Source organism: Channa argus, chromosome 14 (genome assembly GCF_033026475.1).
Source record: "Channa argus isolate prfri chromosome 14, Channa argus male v1.0, whole genome shotgun sequence".
NCBI classification, from domain to species: Eukaryota; Metazoa; Chordata; class Actinopteri; order Anabantiformes; family Channidae; genus Channa; species Channa argus.
The window spans coordinates 19,613,590-19,631,622 of record NC_090210.1 but is presented as its reverse complement, the minus strand read 5'-3'; the positions used below and the strand labels follow the sequence as shown (position 1 = coordinate 19,631,622).

At 41.3% G+C, this 18,033-nt stretch overlaps 1 protein-coding gene across 6 annotated transcripts; it reads right to left on the bottom strand.

The window, feature by feature from the left end:
* Positions 1 to 432: 432 nt before the first annotated feature.
* On the bottom strand, positions 433 to 17,953 carry zzz3 (zinc finger, ZZ-type containing 3). 6 transcript variants are annotated; one of them, XM_067475816.1, is made up of 12 exons: positions 17,744 to 17,953; positions 10,675 to 12,436; positions 8,000 to 8,138; positions 7,412 to 7,559; positions 7,158 to 7,273; positions 6,376 to 6,447; positions 6,144 to 6,245; positions 5,611 to 5,706; positions 4,976 to 5,125; positions 2,877 to 3,011; positions 2,128 to 2,228; positions 433 to 1,883 (listed from the first exon to the last, which is right to left on the bottom strand). In XM_067475816.1, the coding sequence occupies exons 1-12, from the start codon at positions 17,754 to 17,756 to the stop codon at positions 1,739 to 1,741; spliced, it is 2,979 nt and encodes a 992-aa protein (XP_067331917.1). In that variant the 5' UTR covers positions 17,757 to 17,953; the 3' UTR covers positions 433 to 1,738. The 6 variants fall into 6 exon arrangements, with proteins under 6 accessions (XP_067331917.1, XP_067331919.1, XP_067331918.1 ...); XM_067475818.1 differs by having other exon boundaries at positions 17,731 to 17,952; XM_067475817.1 differs by having other exon boundaries at positions 7,158 to 7,270; positions 17,744 to 17,950.
* Positions 17,954 to 18,033: the final 80 nt, after the last annotated feature.

Below are 18,033 nucleotides of genomic sequence, written 5' to 3'. Positions count from 1 at the left end.
TGTTGGTCCTATGGATGTTGCAGGTATAAATGGAAAGAGAAAAAAGAAATTCTCAAATGGGAATATTTTCTGGTTTTCCACAGTGCTAAACTATACATTTTTTGAGTTTTGGACTGGTTATGCAACAGATCATAAAAATCTTAAGGCGGTGGGAGGTGGGACCTTTTTCTGCCTCTATAAAATAATTTGCAGCCATATCAGATATTTATGTTATTCAGAAACAGACAATGAGGTGAAACAATACCATTAATAATATAGGAACAACGTGTAGAAACACTATTTTCACATACTTTTATTTCCACGGTTCTCCTCTAGCATTTTTTTTTTTACATTATTATTATTTTTTTACATAAGAACAGACTGTTATACACAGATACTGAAGCAGGGTAAGGGGGGTGAGGGAAGGAGACGAAAACCATACAAAATGGTGTCTACTCAAGCACAACAAAACCTAGGTGTATAAAATTGTGTGGGTTGTTCCACTGTGGAGGCACAAACCAATACCTCTTTTTTTATTATTTTTTTTAAATAGATTAATAAAAATACAATCTTTTAAATGGACTTTGCAAAATTAAAGATCTAGAGGCATGATGACTGGATCAGTAATGTAGGACAATGTGGGTCTTTTTTTTCCTTCTTTTTTTAAAAATGGCACACAGCAACTAGCGCTGGCTACTTTCACCATATACTTGTACACTCAACATGATCAAGAACGTCACACACAGGGGTAGGAGAAAAGAAAAGGAAAAACAAAAACACAGTCTTGTGTATTTTTCCCCCCCATACGCTCCCATTCCCCTGCCTTCACGAAGTTTTGCTGTCCATACTGTAGTGCTTCCTAGTTAGACATGTTTAGTGGAGACAGCAAAGGGAATGGAAATGGTGTATGTGATTGTGAGAGAGGTGAGAGGGTACAGAGCAGCGTTGTGTGACAGTGGTAGTGACGGCTCCATGTTGAAACATGATGCAGAGTCCATTTTAAACACATACAATTCAGTCTGCTATACATCACGTGAATCAGCAGAACATTCTGCAGCCTGAGGCCAAAAACATACCGGCCTCAGGGTCCGCCTAACGTCTCTTGGAGCAGTACCAACTCCTGCTGAAGAAGCTCAGACTCATAAATATTAAATCTATGAATACCTAGCTAGGACATTTTTCACTCTTTCATAACACGCAGACCACATACACATACAAATTGCCTATGTGTATCTTAGTTAATGGCTTCACAGTCCTCTATGAGACACTGGTCGACCACACATCTCTATTAGGTGGCGCTTCACCAGACTGATCGTCAATTCTCCAGCTTCAAAGCAGCACAATAAGGTAACTGGAGGGCGATGACGGGAAGGGGGGAACAGGGACAGCCCTCCTGATATCACAGAGCTCGGGAATGTTGGTGTGCATTCTGGTTTGTTTTTGTTTGTTTTTAAAAATAGTGTATCATTTCAAATCACAGATCCATTGATTAACCTGGCTGAGGTGGGGCAGGGCCCCCTTGTTCTGAGGAACCAACATGGCCGCCCTTTGCTTGGGTCAGGGAGGCCAGTTTACCAACAGCCCCCCCACCAGCAGCACCGTGGTATGCTCTGAGGCCTCTGGCTGTCTGCCTGCCTGCTGGCCTTCCTGCCTGGTGGCGGGTTAAGCGGTTATCTTGGACTTGGAGGATGGAGCCATGCACAGAGTGGCCTGTGGGATATGTGGAGAGAGCCTGGAGCTAGGGGCATCTGGGACCCTGTCATCTGTTGGCTGGAAAGTAATTTGGGTCCAGGTAGTTGTAGCCTGTGCTCTGTGGCAGGCAGTAGTCCCTGTCCAGGAAGGTTTCTGGCTGGTAGACTGGTTCCAAGTGGTGGTTTGGCTTGTGGGTCTCGGTCTTAAACAAGCTGGAAGATGAGAGAAAAAAAACAAAAGTTAGACCTGGTAGCAGCTTAATGATTTTACTTACTTTTTTGTGCTTTAAAAAAACAATACTTACTAATCATGAGATAAATTTGCTAGACATACCACTTAAAAGTATATATCACACAGAGTAACTCAAATTAAGAATATATAATCATTGATTATCCCAACCCTAACGTCACTGCTGTGTGGGACAGTTACACTTATGACAGGGGTGGAGGATCTCACCAGTCTGAGCAGTTGGAGCAGAAATCAACAGAGTTGTCAGGTGGACAGTCCTGACAGTGCCAACGCACCCCCTGGATGGGCTCCATGCCACAGACGTCACACTGCACAAAAAACACACACACACCCCAATATTTTTAGAACTCAATGTTGATCAGTGTAAAACTTTTTTAAATACTGGTTAAAAATGGTATAAGTGTGGACCATTGTTACTGTCAGAGCAATAACAAAGTGGGTGCAAATTAAGAAAACTTATGAATAGGAAATTTACTGTACCAAAATAATAAAAAGCAAAGCAAGCCCCCGTCTAATGAACAATTTATCCAGAATTTTCTATAGTCATTCAAAAAATGACTACGAGTGTAGTAGATAAATAACAAAACTATTAGAGAAATCAACAAAAAGGGGTCTACAATTAAAAATGAAATATGCATGAAACTCAAATATAATTCTTATACAACCCCAATTCCAAAAAAGTTGCTGAAACTGAGGTATTTTAACATTTAATGCAAAATATTAGCTAATTTTATGTTTGATGCCATCAACACATCTCAAAAACGTTGGAACAGGGTGATGTTTGCCATTGTGTAGCATCCCCTCTTCTTTTAACAACAGTCTACTTCACTAGACACCTGTTAGGGAGTGTGATTTCCATAATCATAATCTCAAAGCACATGTGTATATGAAAGCCCAGCTTTACGGTTGTCATGCTGTATCGTTATTAGGATAATGCAGAAATGCCAAGTACTCACCTTGTAACCTAAATGCCGCACCCCAGCCTTATCCTCCTGGATCTCCTGGAGCTTCTGTTTTTTCAGTCGCTTCAGTTCTAAAAGCTCTTTGTATTCTGGCAAGTCTCTGAGCTCCACGGGTACACTTTCCTCATCCTGGAAGAGCGAGAAGGCACAAACAGAAAACAATTTGACAAAAAGAGATGGTTGCTAAGCATCAGGAATTGCACAAACTAAACATACACTCACCATGCACTTTATTAGGTAGGAGCAAAGGTGCTCTACTGCACTGAAATCTGGTAACTGGAGGCCAATTGAGTGTAGTGAATAAATTGACGTGTTTAAGAAACCAGTTTGAGATGATTTTAGCTTCGTGACATAGCGTGTTGTCCCACTGTAAGCAGCCAACAGAAGGTGGACATGCTGTAGTCATTAAAGGATGGACATGTCAGCAACAACACTCAGCCAGGCTGTGGCATTTGGACTATGACCAGGTGGTACTAAGGGGCCCAGATTGTGAAAAGAAAATATCCCCCACACCGCAGCCTAGCAGCAGCCTAAATAATGTAATCAAAGCATGATGGACCCATGCTTTCATGTTGTTTATGCCAAATTCTGACACTACTATTTGACTGCTGCAGCAGGAACTGAGACTCATCAAACCAGGCAACGTTTTTCCAGTCGTCTTTGATTTGGCAAATTTTTTACGCTGGATGCCCTTCCCCCCAATTTCTACCGGGCTTGGACCGGTAGTGCACAGCTGGGGATGGGAATGGGCTGTTAGGGGTTCAGTGCCTTGCCCAGAGACACTTCGACATATAGGACCGAGGATCGAACGACGACTGCCTTACCAACTGAGGGCAGCTGCCCCCACGTATGTCATATTTAATGTCACTTAAATCACCTTTCTTCCTCATTTTGATGGTTGGTTCAAACTTCAGCAGATCATCATGACCATGCCGATATGCTTGAGCACTGATTGCTGCCGTGTGATTGGCTGCTTAGATATTTGCGTTAGGCAGTTGAACAGGTTTATCTAATAAAGTAGCAGGTGAGCAGTTGCATGAGTTGAAGGGAAACCTCACCATTTTTCAACTTGCTTTCTACAGATTTAGTTAAGTTCAAACATCAAACTGATTTCCCTATATTAAAATATTTCTGTGCTTTTACATGACATCACCCAGAGGTGTTTTTCATCATTAGGAGTTCAGACGATATCATCTGGAGGCATTTTCCAGCTAGTAGAAATATATTTTTATGTAGGAAAGTCAGGGGAAACTTTAATGGGATTTAATTCCATGTACTAGTAGAACTACAAACAAAAGAAGTTCTAGTTCAATATCAGTAAAGGAAGGAAAAAAAGTGGCCTCATTTTCAACAAAACCATCAGTTGCGCTTTCAGATCTTGACATAAACAGTGTTCTGCTATGCTGCTAATGCACTTGCCCTGAGCAGACCATACTTCCTTCCATCAAACACGGTTTAAATGAAAAACAACCCGGTGAGGTCAAAATTTACTAAGGCCCAACACCTTTGTGACTTAACTTCATATCCCTTGTGTCAGGAGTTTGTTAAAGTGCTGGTGGAGACGGCAGCATGTGTTCTTAGCAGGGCACGGTGAACTGGTTTTACTTAAAGGTTACTGCCATCAAAGGGGAAAAAGAAAATGTCAGTTCTTGAACAGCGTCAAGAGTGGCACAGTGGAAAAAGAGAAGAGCCTGGCTGGGTCTCTGCTCTGATTTAGCAATGTATTACAGCACACTCCTCTGGTAGGACTGATAACATAAAACAACAACAAAAAAAAGCACAGAAATTATCGTCAACGGGCCAAATGCTTTAAAAGGAGTAAGTGGATTTAAGAGTAAAAGGAATAGTTTGTCATACGAAAGCACATGTAAGTAGGCTTGAATGATTTAGTCAGGTATAAAGCTCCCAAAGAGAAAAGGCATGCAGTCTTAACCACTCTCTCTTTGGGAGGAGTCTGTAAAGGAGAAGAATCTTTCACAAATTTAAATTAAGCAGCTAAGTACCACAGTCAAAATATACTTTAAAATAAAACCACGGACTTTGCGGCTTTCAGTAACTATTGTTCAGTGATAAAAGGACAACAGCGGACTGACCGAGTCATCAGCAGACGGGTCCTGCATGCTGCTGTAACACGCTGATCGCTCGTCATCTTCGTCCATGTAGACTGGAGGCTCATATGAGGTCAAGAAGGTGGATGGTCGATACAGGTGCTTGTTCAGGTGGTGCTGCCTCTTGCTGGATGCCTGGAGAACAAAGATGCATTTAAAAACACACGCCCTTTAAACTTTCATGGATCTGTAAAATATCCATGAAGTCAATATCATGATATTAAAAAGTAGGTTTACTGATACCAATATATGCATGGATGTGAAAAATGGATATAAATACAAATGAAATTATTATGAGTACACTGAACTGCTTGTCCACCAGAGAGCACTAACAAACTGACTTTTATACAATTAGCACATATTCATATTTCCTCAAGAACCAAATGTCAGATTTATTTTAAATGCAGTGAATTTCCTCATATAAGCAAAAAAAGTTGGCTGCAAAATCACTCATATCACAACAATACCATTCTCATGAGAGTCAATATACAGCACATGTGGCAGCAAATAGAAAACCTAGTCCTTACTGGAAGAAAAATTACGTTCATCAGGAAAAGCATTTGTTTAATGAAATTAGTGACTGACTGTGGTTAAAGGGTGACGGTCAGGAGTTAAGTTACCTTTTTAGTGTACATGCACAGGTTGGGTGTTCTTCCAGGCACAGGAATACCAGCTTTTGTCAGTTTGATGAAGTACTTTTGAACTCTACTGGCAACCTGGAATATTTTTTTTTTTTTTACAGGAAAATGATTGTATTAGTGATTTCTATCTGAGGAACAGCTTCTTGAAGTAATTGAGGTCACACACATGTATCATCCAGGTATCTGCAGTGGGTGCAGTTATCATGTAGCTCAGTCTTCACCTTTTAGTGCTACACGGTCTATGCCCTGCATTTGTGCCATTTAACAGTATGTCAGCCACAAGCTGAAGATTTCTCAGTGCCATGACCTGCTAATAAAAACAACTAGGCATTTTCACAGCTACATTATGGATGACATACAATTAACCAATTCCATTTTTACAAGTCAACGTCATCTGTAATTTGTTGAATTTTGCATGTATATGTCAATTAAGAATATTTAGTTTTGTTTAACGGGTAACAAATGTGGAGCACGTAAGCATGCAGATTTTCTGTTTATTCCAAAATCTTCACCTGTTTGGCCGTCCGGTTGCCAAGCTCATCTGCAATCTTTTGCCACCTTCGAGACTCAACTTCTTCAGGGGGGAACTTGACAAGAAGCTGCTCCAGTTTTTTCTTTAAAAAAAAAAAAAAAGTACAGAAACAAGTGAGTGGGCTGTTGCTTTGTCAATAAAACTACATTTCTTTTATTGTTGAAAAAAGTTATTCTGATAAAATATAGTCTAGCACTTTACACACTACCTACCTGTTCCTCTACAGTCCACAGCTGGTTAAATGTGTCAGGCTTGTTTGTGTGACAAAGCCTCCCTCTGATCATCTGTTAAGAAAACACCAGAGAGAGAAAACTGACACAATACAAAAACAATGGGCACTGCAGCATTTAAAGTGATCTGTGCATGTAAACTGCGTAGCACACTGAATCTGTCAGTTTGACAGAGACAGCCCTGCTTGTCAGATGTGACTCGAAATGTGTCGTCGGGAAGACGCAGAAAAAAAGCAAATCTTTTGACTGACAGAATCCTGTTAAAATTCAGACAGTGTAGTCCGAAAGAATTCAAATGTGCTTGTATAATGTAAACCCGAAGAGCAACAGAAATAATCAAATTGTTTGCTCAGTGCTAAATGCATGACATTGTCTAAACCCCCATCAATTCAAAGTGACATCTGATTGCTCATTTGTAGCAGGAAAAGCCACACACACACAACACAGGGCAAAAATAAAACCTAATAACCACAGGTGTGGGAGAGCCGGTCCCCTCATGTTTCCATAGATACCATCTTTTGTGCTCACACGAGCCATATGCACATGTGATGAGTAAAATAGAGAATACAGGAGATGAGGTTTGAAGCAGGCCAGGCAGTGGGAACTGGTGAATTTTAGGGAAACCTGCAGATCGGTGACTCACCAGCCACAGTTAAAAAAACGGATGTATCTGCATATGGACTAATAATATACTTGGAGACAATCGCAGCTGTCAGCAGGCAGCAGGCAGCAGCAGTTATTTTCGTAAAGAGGCAGAGCTATACCTGTGTTTGCCTGCCATTCTCTGGCGCGTCACTCATGGGTAGAGAGGAATACATAGTGGAGGATTCGCCCTCCCTCTTGGGCTCCACAGGACTTTTTGGTCGTACAGGCAAACCTACTGGGGAGAAGGTTGTAAGAGGAGCATTATAAAAACTGTGATAATAAATTCTTGTACTGTCTGACATATAAAGAGAGCAGACAAACAACATTATCTACATTAAATGGAAATCACAGGAATTTCTAAATGTATACATGCCTTTGTCAAAGATCAGTTTTAGCTGCCTGGTTTTGCGTTTCTTGTCACAGAACTCTCTCTCAAAGTCACCAAGGCCTGAGGTGTACTGTTCCCATGCAATGTCAGGGAGCTGGACGACTCGCTGGGGACACGGCAAGCCCAAATTCACCTGAGGAGCACAATACATTATTTGTTTCGAGCTTAGTTATTGCTTTTACTTTTCAGTTTAACCACTGCAACATGACTTATATAATTATTCTTATTTATTTTTCAAAATGGAATCCAAGTGGAAAAGTAAGATGAGATGAATATCTAACCCCGGTTGCAGAGTCAGTGAAAAAGCAATAGCACTCTGCACCCTACATTTTAACAAGTAGTTTTTTGACAGGCAAGGACTTCCCGGGGTAAAGCTATGAACTTGTGCACCATGTCTTAGAGAGCAGCTAATGCTAAGGAAGTGAAAACAATAAAATACAAACATGAACACTATATTTACACCACGTACATGAGGAAGTTATTGTACAGATTAAAACGTAATAGAAGTTCCCATGCACTTCTAGGATCTAGGCATTTTATTGCATCAAGGACACTGGTCTGTGTTCTTTTCACCTTTTTCTGCAGCTTCTCCACAAAGCAAATTGGATCAGTGAGTGCTTCTCGCTGATGACACACTAATGTCTCCAGGTCCAGGATGGCCTGTGTGCGCTGGGCCTCGAGAACCCCGATGGTCTGTAGCAAACGCTGATAACTGACATGAAGGGAAGCAAGGTTAGTCAAGAATAAAAAGAAGGTACTGCTTACATTATCTAACCTGACACTTGCAATGCTGCAGTGCATCAAACTCTCAGACCTCTGACTATGCATAGTTCAACCGTGATACTGAGAATCTAAAACAGTTGTACAAGACAGGAGAACCTTTCCAATTCATTCCATCCATATTACAAATAATGCCTTCACGGGGGCTAATGAGTTCGGAGCATTGGCGTTAAAGAATGGATCTTCTCGAACCAGCTGCTTTATTAAGCACCCACACTTTAAACTTACTGTTCAAGTGTAACCCTAAAAACTGCAGCTGGTAAATAGGATTCCAAATGGTAAGAGAAAAATACTACAACCACAACCTTAAACTGTAACTGCACACATTACTCAGATTTAGCTAAAAGTATCAAAACCTTTGCATGGATAACATTTGTCCTCAGGCTTGAGGATCTTTCAGTTCTGTGGACGTCTGACCTTTCTACTCACATCCTGGAGCTACAAGAGAACTGCAAACTGAGCTGTCAATAAGTGTGCTACTGACTCAGAGGCCTTACAGAGTAAGCACAACTGGAGAAATGGACAGGAATGTTACAGCATCCTTCACCGCTATATCCTTATGCAGGTGCTCAGTGGAGCAGAGAGGATCAATCGCTCCTAACAGGACATGAACGAAAAATCAATGCACAGGACACAATTTATTCAACAGCTGCTGGTGGTTTGAAAATCCTACAAGTAAAAATGTTCAGAAGCATCAATTGCATTTAACCTTATACCCTTTTATTAGCTCAGCTGACCTCGTACAGCATCAGTTTGTAATGTGCTGCAGTGCAAGCAGTAACTGTCAGCAATAGTGGCACCAAAACAAACTACTGCACATTTCCTGTACTACACAGTGATTCTAATTTACATACAATCTCTGCAAGAGAAGACGGCAAGCATGCCGACTTCCTCAGATGAGCAGAGGATCTGTGCAGAGAAACCAAAAGGCCTTGGCCCCTTTATTCAGCATTCTGTCATTCTCTTAAGGTGTCCAGGGTCATGTCTGGTCTTCCATTGCCACCTACTGGACCTGAGGTCCCCTGAATAACACTGGTGCCAAATAAAAAGCTGGCCAGGGGAACAGTTTTATAATGTCAATGGCTAATAATGAAAGGTATTAAATTATATTATGAAATATTTGTATTTTATGTTTTATAGGTATCATCAAAAGCTGAAAATACAAATTTCTAAACATATCCTCAATCATGTCCATTCTCCATATTCAGCAACCATTAAATGCCAAGTCATGCTTCCCTAAAAATGACTCTTCACTGCATTGATCTGAGCCTTCACAAATTCTCCTTACTCAGCACAACCAGTCCTTGGCAGTCAGAGAACCTCGATTGAATTACACTGCAATAGGAGAGCAGTGGAACCTAGAACCCCTATTCAAATTTTAAAAATTCAATAGCACTGGTCTTAAAAAAAAAAAAAAAGACCTCTGTAAATGATGTCTCTAAGGCCTTACAGCCCCCCGCCCCTTCTATGAAGATGCATCATAAAACAGCTGACCTGCCACAGTGCAGTTAGCAGATCCTGACTGGGCACAGCATGAGACCTGTTCACAAACATAAATCACATCTTGTATGACAACTGACAAAAAACTAAGATCAAGGCACTACACTGAGCTGAGAAAGCTCTCTCTTCTAAAGCAACTTATCTTACAGAGGAGAAAAAAAAAAAGAACAGAAGCAATGTCATCAGCTTCTTATCTCCTTGGGCCAGAGTTAAGGTGGAAATTAAAGGCTTAAAAGATGTAAAACCTAAACAACGCAGGAGCTACAGTTGGATGTTCATCATTATTCCCATAAGAAGTGAGAAAAGACTCCAAAAATAACTGAGATGGTAACAGTACGTGTCGGTGCAAAAAAAACAAAACAGATCCATCCCTTTCCCTTCGTTTCTGGCTGTCTAAAATTAAAATGGCCAATAATTATTACTTTTTCATTATACCTCTATTAAACAAAATGATTAAAGTTAATATTAACTAAGCATTGCTCAAATATAACAAGCCTTCGGTCATTTCAGGAAAAGTTATTTTTTTCTTCATCATAAGACTCAAACAATCACACTGTTGCAAGATATACTGGAGGGATTTTCGTGTAATTAACAAGAACATTAAAAAATAAAAAAATATTGTTCTGCTGCTCAAATTGTCTCCCTGATATTTGTCTTCGCAGATACCTTATGAAACACTGTGACGTTTTACCTCTAACAGTTAAATTTTTAAAAACACATAGATATCGATACAACTGACTGACTTATGTACAAAACTAAAATGTAAATTACCTTTTTACAGCATTTTTTTACAGCACATTTAAATGTCAATTAATCTTAGTACATAAAAATCTAAAGGCCATCTCTGGTTCATTCAAAACCACAGACCGGAAGCAAAGGAATGATCACAGAATATAAATAATCAACAAGTTAGTGACATTAACAAAAGAGAAGACAGAGAACTGAATCGCTAGGGAGCTTCCACATACTCTTTGTTGTGTTTAAGAGCCAGGTGGTCAGACTCGAAGTAATACACATCAGGCTCCTCCTCTTCCTCCTCCTCCTCTTCTGCAGCCTGGCTCTGTGTCAGTTCCTTGCGGCTCTCTACCTCTTTGCCATCCAAGTGCCCAGTGACCTCGCCACCCGCTGTGTCTTCTGGAGCCACAGAGGCTGGCTCCTCACTGAAAGGGCCAACAGAATTTGAAGGAGCAGGTTCCTCCACCATGGGGCAGTCCTCCTCCAGACCAACCACAACATCCTCCTCTTCCCTCAAGGGACCATTGTCTCTAGGAGGAGAGTCGGGTTTGGAGGAGGAGGACGATTTGCCACCAGTGGCAGCCCTCCTGGGTGAAGTCCGTAGAGTGTATCTGTGTTCATAGAGCTCTGTGAAAGAGGGGGTCGTGCTGGATATTAAAAGATTGCACCCTGGCTCTGTGGGGGAGGGGGTTGTTACTAGTGGGGGTGTAGTTTCTCCTGAGTTGCTGCTGTTGTTGATTGGACTACTGTTCATATTGTTTGTGGTGGAGGCAGGGGCTTCAAGCACTGGTGTTATTGGCCGGCCGTTTGCATCATCGCTCGCTGTCACTTGCTCCTCATGGGCGAGACACAAGGGGTCATTCACAACATCAACCTCCAACTCCTCCACATCTGGCTCCTTGGCCACTATCAACTTAGGGACAGGATCCTCTGGAATAGCCTCAAATGTCAGCGCAGATTCCCCTGTGCCAGAGACCTCCATTTGCCCTGGGACAGAGTTTCTACAAGGCACAGTGGGGTCAGGGGATAAGGGAGCACCCGTTTGGCTGCCATTGAATAGCGACGAGCAGTTGGTGGCAGAGGTGGGAATTGCATCAGGCTCCTCGTTGAGTGTGCTAGGTTCCTCTGCTTTATTGTTTGTGAGTCCATTAGAGGCCTTGTGAGCATTTGGGGACTGAGTTGCCCCATCACACTCTACATGGCCGTCCTCTCCCTTCACCCCTGTCAGATCACCTTCCTCTTTGTAGAGGACAGGAAAGGCAGGAGTTGTGTTAGCAGAGTTTTGGCTGGGAAATTCTTCACAACTGTTGTCCTTGCTAAGCTCTGGGACAGAGAGTGGAGTTTCGGGTTTAAAAGGTTCAGGGTCTTCCTCATGTCCATGAGACTCTCCAGAGCGCGAGCACCGCTTGGTCCTTTTGAATTGAGGAGAGACATCCCACGGCCCCTTACCTCTATCACAGTTCTCTGACTTCTCGGGACTAATGTCTTTTTCCAAACACGACATGCCCCTTTTCATGCCCCTTTTCCATGGGTCCACCTCTGGTGAAGGAGCATCTGAGTCAGTCACCTTTCCTTGCAACAAGGACTCTTGCTGGCCATCCTCTTGCGTATCCCGCTTTGTATCGTGTTTAACGTCCTGCTTTGACTCCTGCTTGACCTCCTGTTTGGCGTCCTGCTTTGACTCCTGTTTCGTTTCCTGCTTGGTGTTATGCTTTGATTCCTGCTTGGTATCTGGCTTGGACTCTTGTTTTGTTTCTTGCTTGACATCCTGCTTCTTCTTGGGCGAGCGGGCCCTAGGTAGTGGAGACACTGAAGTCTCCTCTGGCTGGGCAATGCTGCGGTTCCTGAGGGTTCGACCACAAAAGTTTTCATCCAATCCATTGAGCCCAACTGATGACCTTGTGACACGCGAGGAACGGGACGCGGCCATACTACGGCGGGTGCCTACAGTCTCCTCATCCTGGTGCGCTCTCCTCTGCAGCAGAATGTGGGCACCTGCAAATCACACAAACAGAAACGTCCACTTCATTAGAGCAATGTAAGGACTGAACATTAAAAATCTTTACATTTCATCACATCAATTGCCATTAATGTTACAGTTACATTAACTGTAACATTAATGCTGCAGGTTTAATGGGTTACAGTTGCTGGCCAAGCCCGAAATGAAAGGTTGTACCCTGAGGCATTTTAAACAAAAGCAACCACCAAAAAGCCGATGTTAAATACAGTTTGGGCAATTTTTCAGCTCACGCCAGAGGGTTATTGACTCGTCCTGTCATTGTAGCTAAGCAACACCTTCCATCTAGAGAAAAAACTGAATGTCTTAACCCATACCTTTAAAAAGTGAACAATCAGAAATTAATAATGTCAGAAGGCCCATGTATCCTAAATGAACAATTACAGTCACTTGATACAAGAGCTTTGAAGCTCATCTGTATGTACTTAGTACCTCAACAGATAAGGTGGCTGCAGCGCAGTGAGCATTTTAAGTAATGAAAAGCCTCATAGCAGGCAAGCAGGTGGTTTCAACTAAAAAATATTTTTTTTTAAATCATATTGCAGAATGTGTGTATGTTTCAGCAAGGTATATTAATTTTGTCCCTGTAGACATCGCTGCTTATTCTGTCACACAAACAACAAGTATGGTTTACTGGCTTCATGATTTCTGACTCAGAAGATACACTGCAAGTCCTACATTCAATTCAGCAGAGATACCACTGCAGATGTACATTTGTCGTCTTGCTCAGAAGGCTGGTTATCTTTTTTGAACAGGTGTGCCAGAGGACCAACAGGCTGCAATCCTTCCACCACTTATTACGATGTACAAAAACTGAAAAGCTCTGAAACAAGAATTTAATACATAGCTTACAGGCTTAACGTGCAGGCAAGCACAGAGGCTTAAGACATGATGATTAACTTCCTGACAAAGTTTAAAGCACAATAAACCCTCTCAAAACTCACTGTGTGATGCTGAGCTATCCTCCAGATAAAAAGGTACATTACTAAGCATTAGAAGAAATAAAAATCCTGGCTTACCGGGTGAGCTAAGAAAAATTAACACCATCTAAATGTTACTAGGCACTACCTGGTACTCAATGTTGGATATCTTACTTTATATTAAATCATTCACTTATCACTAATAAAACATAGGTTGTGTGTACTAAAAACATAAATTTAATTTAGGTCAGACAGTCAGAAATATTATTAACATAATATAAAACTATGTATTATATAAACAATTATCAGATTAGCGTGATTGGAATTTAAGGATGTTACTAAGGCAAACAGAATATGAATGATTGAGCTGGTTACTCATTAACATATACAGACACACACTGTATATGAAGCCAGCTTATTGTTTTTGACTTTGTATTTTTATTCTGCACATCGCATCAAGGTCAAAGAGTGAAGCACATGCAAAGCAATGTGATGAAAACATTTGTATTAAAAAAAAATACCATGGCTCACGGCTGAAATCTAAACACACAACAGAAAAGTAGCTTTCACATCACAAAAATAATATAAAACAGAGCTTACGTTAAGGTTCATCGGTAAACTCACCAGCACAAAGAACAAATACAAACTAGTTTTAGTGGACTACTGTTAACCACTGAAGTGCAACTGTAAACCATATAAATAGATACACAGCAGTTAGCAATCATTTTATCTATGAGTATATAACCTAGTAAATAATGAAATAAGGGGAAACTTTTGAGATTGCACAAGTAGATAATGCAGATTATTGCCCCAAATCATTCCCAAACACCATACGGGAGGCTTACCAGGAATTATGCTCTAGATCACGGCTCCAATCTAATTTATCCAACAACAAAAAGGACAATAAAAAATTAAATGGTAAAGGTCATAATAAAGTGACATTCAGAGGGAGACGATCTGACTGGATTTTACTTGCGAAGCAGATAAGAACACCATCTCCAAATGCAGAGAGGAGAAATTACGGCATCAATTAGCATTTTGGAAATTATGTTAATTTACATAAATTCTTAGTACATGGATCTGTCAAAACTGTTTTAAAAGCTCCTCTTTGTCCTTCCTGGTACAATCCTCCCTTGACTCTACACTGTGCTAACACAGCAAAATCAAAGCCAGAGGCTATCGTGGCTACAAATACATTCTGGTAATATTTCTTCAGGGAGTTAATGTAATAGTCACCTGGAACAAGAACTACCACATGCACATATTACTCACGCTGTGGTAAAGACTCCAGGTGAGAAAGCTAATGTGATTTGTCTATGCATAAAATAAAAGAGAGAAAAAAAAGACAATGGGGGAAGCAGAGGGACGGTTATTCAGATGTAGCACTTACCTTAGACTCAACATGACAAAACTAATTATAGAGCTCATGTGACTGAAAACCAGAAAACCTGATACTATTTTAAAATTATTAGGGGTTACAGCTGCTCACACTTCCTAGACCAAATAATTGTTGCTGGCATAGCTGACACAGCCTTAACTAACGATCAATAAATAAAGCAAGTAATTGTTGTTTATCATCTCCAGGTAGAATTTTAATTCAACTTTTTTCCCCATTTCAACTTCATAAACTCAGTTCCCAAGTAGGCACAAAGAACTCCTGCCCCAACTCATTAACAATATCCTTTAACAACAATATTCTGAGACAACAACAATAGAGTGATGATCATAAAATCATGAAGCCAGGTCAGGATTGCACGTAGACACAAGACATTGTGAAAATCTACATACAGAGAACAACTCTGGCAAGATGCTCGGAACAACTTCTAAGCAGAACACCATGAAAAATGTGCACGTGTGCACATGAGAAATGCTGCTTTTTCAAATTCAAGGGCTTTTTTTCCCCCTTGTTTATTGCACTTGTTTGAGGTTAGTTAATATATAACTCAACTGAATTATTTTTGGAAGCATCCTCACTTGCCCAAAAACCTTTGCATTGTACTTTTTAATCATGACATTGTCTCCATACAATATACCGTAAAACACTAAAATACATAGACTTTATGCAAGTGGTTCCCAAATTAGAAAATGTCACTATTAAAAAGGAAAGTGTTTGATACCAAACCATTGTATGATCAAGCTGTATATACAGTAACTAATGTCTGCACCAAGGCTGAGTTCAACTTCAACACTGCTTCATTTTTTAGGGTCAAAAGTCAGAAGGGCAGGAAACCACCATTTCAGTTGAACTTTTGTTTCAAATGTAGCAGTTTACCTGGGGCCACTTCTACTGAATTAAATACAAACACTATTAAACCACATTACGACAATGCCAGGTTACAGTAGCCACAGCTGCTCATTTAACATCCTGCACTTGTAGCATTTAAGCTAGTTCGCTACAATCTTAAAGACTACTTCACAGACTTTCATATTATGGTTCAAGTTTGAGGAGTCAGGGTATAAGATTGGTATTAATCTCCCATCTGTCTTCCCTACTTTGAACATATCCCTACTTCTAGTTGAAAATATCCCGATTGGAGTTCAGATGATGTTAACTTATTGCTCATGGAGTCTTGGTTTGACTCACTTCTCTTGAAAATCTCCAGATGAGATCTGACAGTTTTTTTCAGAAAGAAGCAGGGAAATATTTCAACATAGAAAAGCCAGAGCGAAGTGACATACCATTTTTACACACACACACACACACACACACACGTGTGTCCTTTTCTCCCTAGAACCCTGAGAAGCATGTTGGAGATCTGCGACTTGGTTATTAAAAATATACTGCCAATGCACAGCGACAGATCCGGAAAGGCTGAAGAAGAGCGCCGTATGCTTACAGGCTGCAGTTTCACCGAACCTGTTCAAAGTGTTAAAAACCAATTGTGTTATTAGTCAAGGCAGATGCAGTACTTCGATGGGACCCGTGTGTGACTGTAATTCACTATCATGCAACTTCCTGTTCTTCGACATAGCACGTTTGGGAGTGAAGTTGTGCTTAACACGTGCTGACTGCATTACTATGATCATGACAGATTAGGGATTACAGATTTTCGCTTTATCTTCACATCCTAAACACTGATTTCACAAATATTTAACGGCTGCAATTTCCAGCTGCAACGCTTCTTGCAAGCAACTTGTGGACGCTATTTTTGCCAGACCAACTAAGTTAACCTTAACTTGGTTCATTTGCTTTATAACAAACAAATGAACTGTGAACCATTTTACCGTCGCCTTGGACAGTTTCTCTCCTTTTCTGACTTGTAGTACAACCCTTCCACTGGGCCTACTGGCAACACAAATATCCACGAAGTGGTGTTGGTATACATACCGAGGAGAATTGCCCAAACCCCAACATCCCAGCTAATCAGCTGCCGCGAGCTCAGTGCCGACAAAGTTGTAGGCAGGAGGATGCTGTAGAAAGTCCACAGACTAGACAACGGTGCCGCCGGTTAAGTTAACGCTGGTTTACTGCAGATGGGCTGTAAAGTTCACAGTTGAAACTCCACACACATACAAACAAACACACGCGCGTTTGGGCAAAACAACCCCTTTGGTTTATGGAGCTAAACGTTAGCACGCGCTAACTTCATAGCAAAACGTTACTTGACTTAGCTTGCTGTTTAGCTGGCTAACCTTAGCAGAAAACTAACTTACCGTTAGCTCTTGGGGCTAAATATAAAACATTAACGCTTGAGTCACCAAACTGCAGATTGTTGCGCCCATGAAAATTTAACGTAACTTAAAAATTATCATACACGCTTTTCGTGACACCGGGTAAGCAGGTACACCCCAATTTCAATGAGATCATTTTCTTTTTTCCCCCCCATGTGAACGACTAGTTAGCAAACTTTGCTAACGTTACCTCTGCTAGTTCTCCCCGGCTAGTTTCCCCGTTAACCGCATCGTGCAGAAAAGAATCGTGGCGATTTCATCCGGAGCCCCTCTGGTAACGTTAGCTACATGCTAGCTAGGTAGCTCAACAACCGATGTAGATGGTCACGCCACCAACAGTACATTTACAGCAGGAGAACATCGCTATGATCACTGTTTCGAGGAGGTTTACAATTCAACTGCTGCGCACAGACAGAAGTAGCATGGTTAGCCACCAAGCAGCGTAACGCCAGTTGGTAACCAGTTAGCAGCTACGACTAGCAGCAGCCTAATATTAGCTAGCCAAGCTAGCTGATTGTTCAGCGCACAACTTTGCCGATGTATTTGTGTACTGCCAACAATGCCAGTCCGAGACATTTTTCGTGGGATATTAAATTGAGGTTTTGTCATTTGTTGTACTACAAATGCCAAATTGGAGGTACACTTCCAAATCGATTTTGTAGCTCAAGAATAACACATACCTCACTTCCGTACATTTGCTGCACATTCGGCCGCAGCCATGTTTTCACTCCAGTCAACTAGTCGGGGTGTGTGAGCCGATTCAGCCGCGCTCGTCAAAATGCAACACTATACTGTACATTTTGCCAGGCACCAAGAGTGCACTCGGCCACACACTCCCGGGGTCATCTCGACTATTTATCGGCACTTTTTATGACTGACAATATACTGCATCAGTCAGTTTTGTCTAATGTCCTCCCGCATTTGATAACCACTCCGACCAGTAGAAATAACCATTGAATGACACAAATCAACGTGACCACAGC

Excerpts from the sequence above, each read along its gene's own strand:
- zzz3 (XM_067475816.1), bottom strand. Across the intron at positions 8,139-10,674 it reads GCTCTTAAACACAACAAAGA|TTATCAGCGTTTGCTACAGA; the intron begins GTATGTGGAAGC and ends CCTTCATGTCAG. Across the intron at positions 5,707-6,143 it reads GCAACCGGACGGCCAAACAG|GTTGCCAGTAGAGTTCAAAA; the intron begins GTGAAGATTTTG and ends AAAATATTCCAG.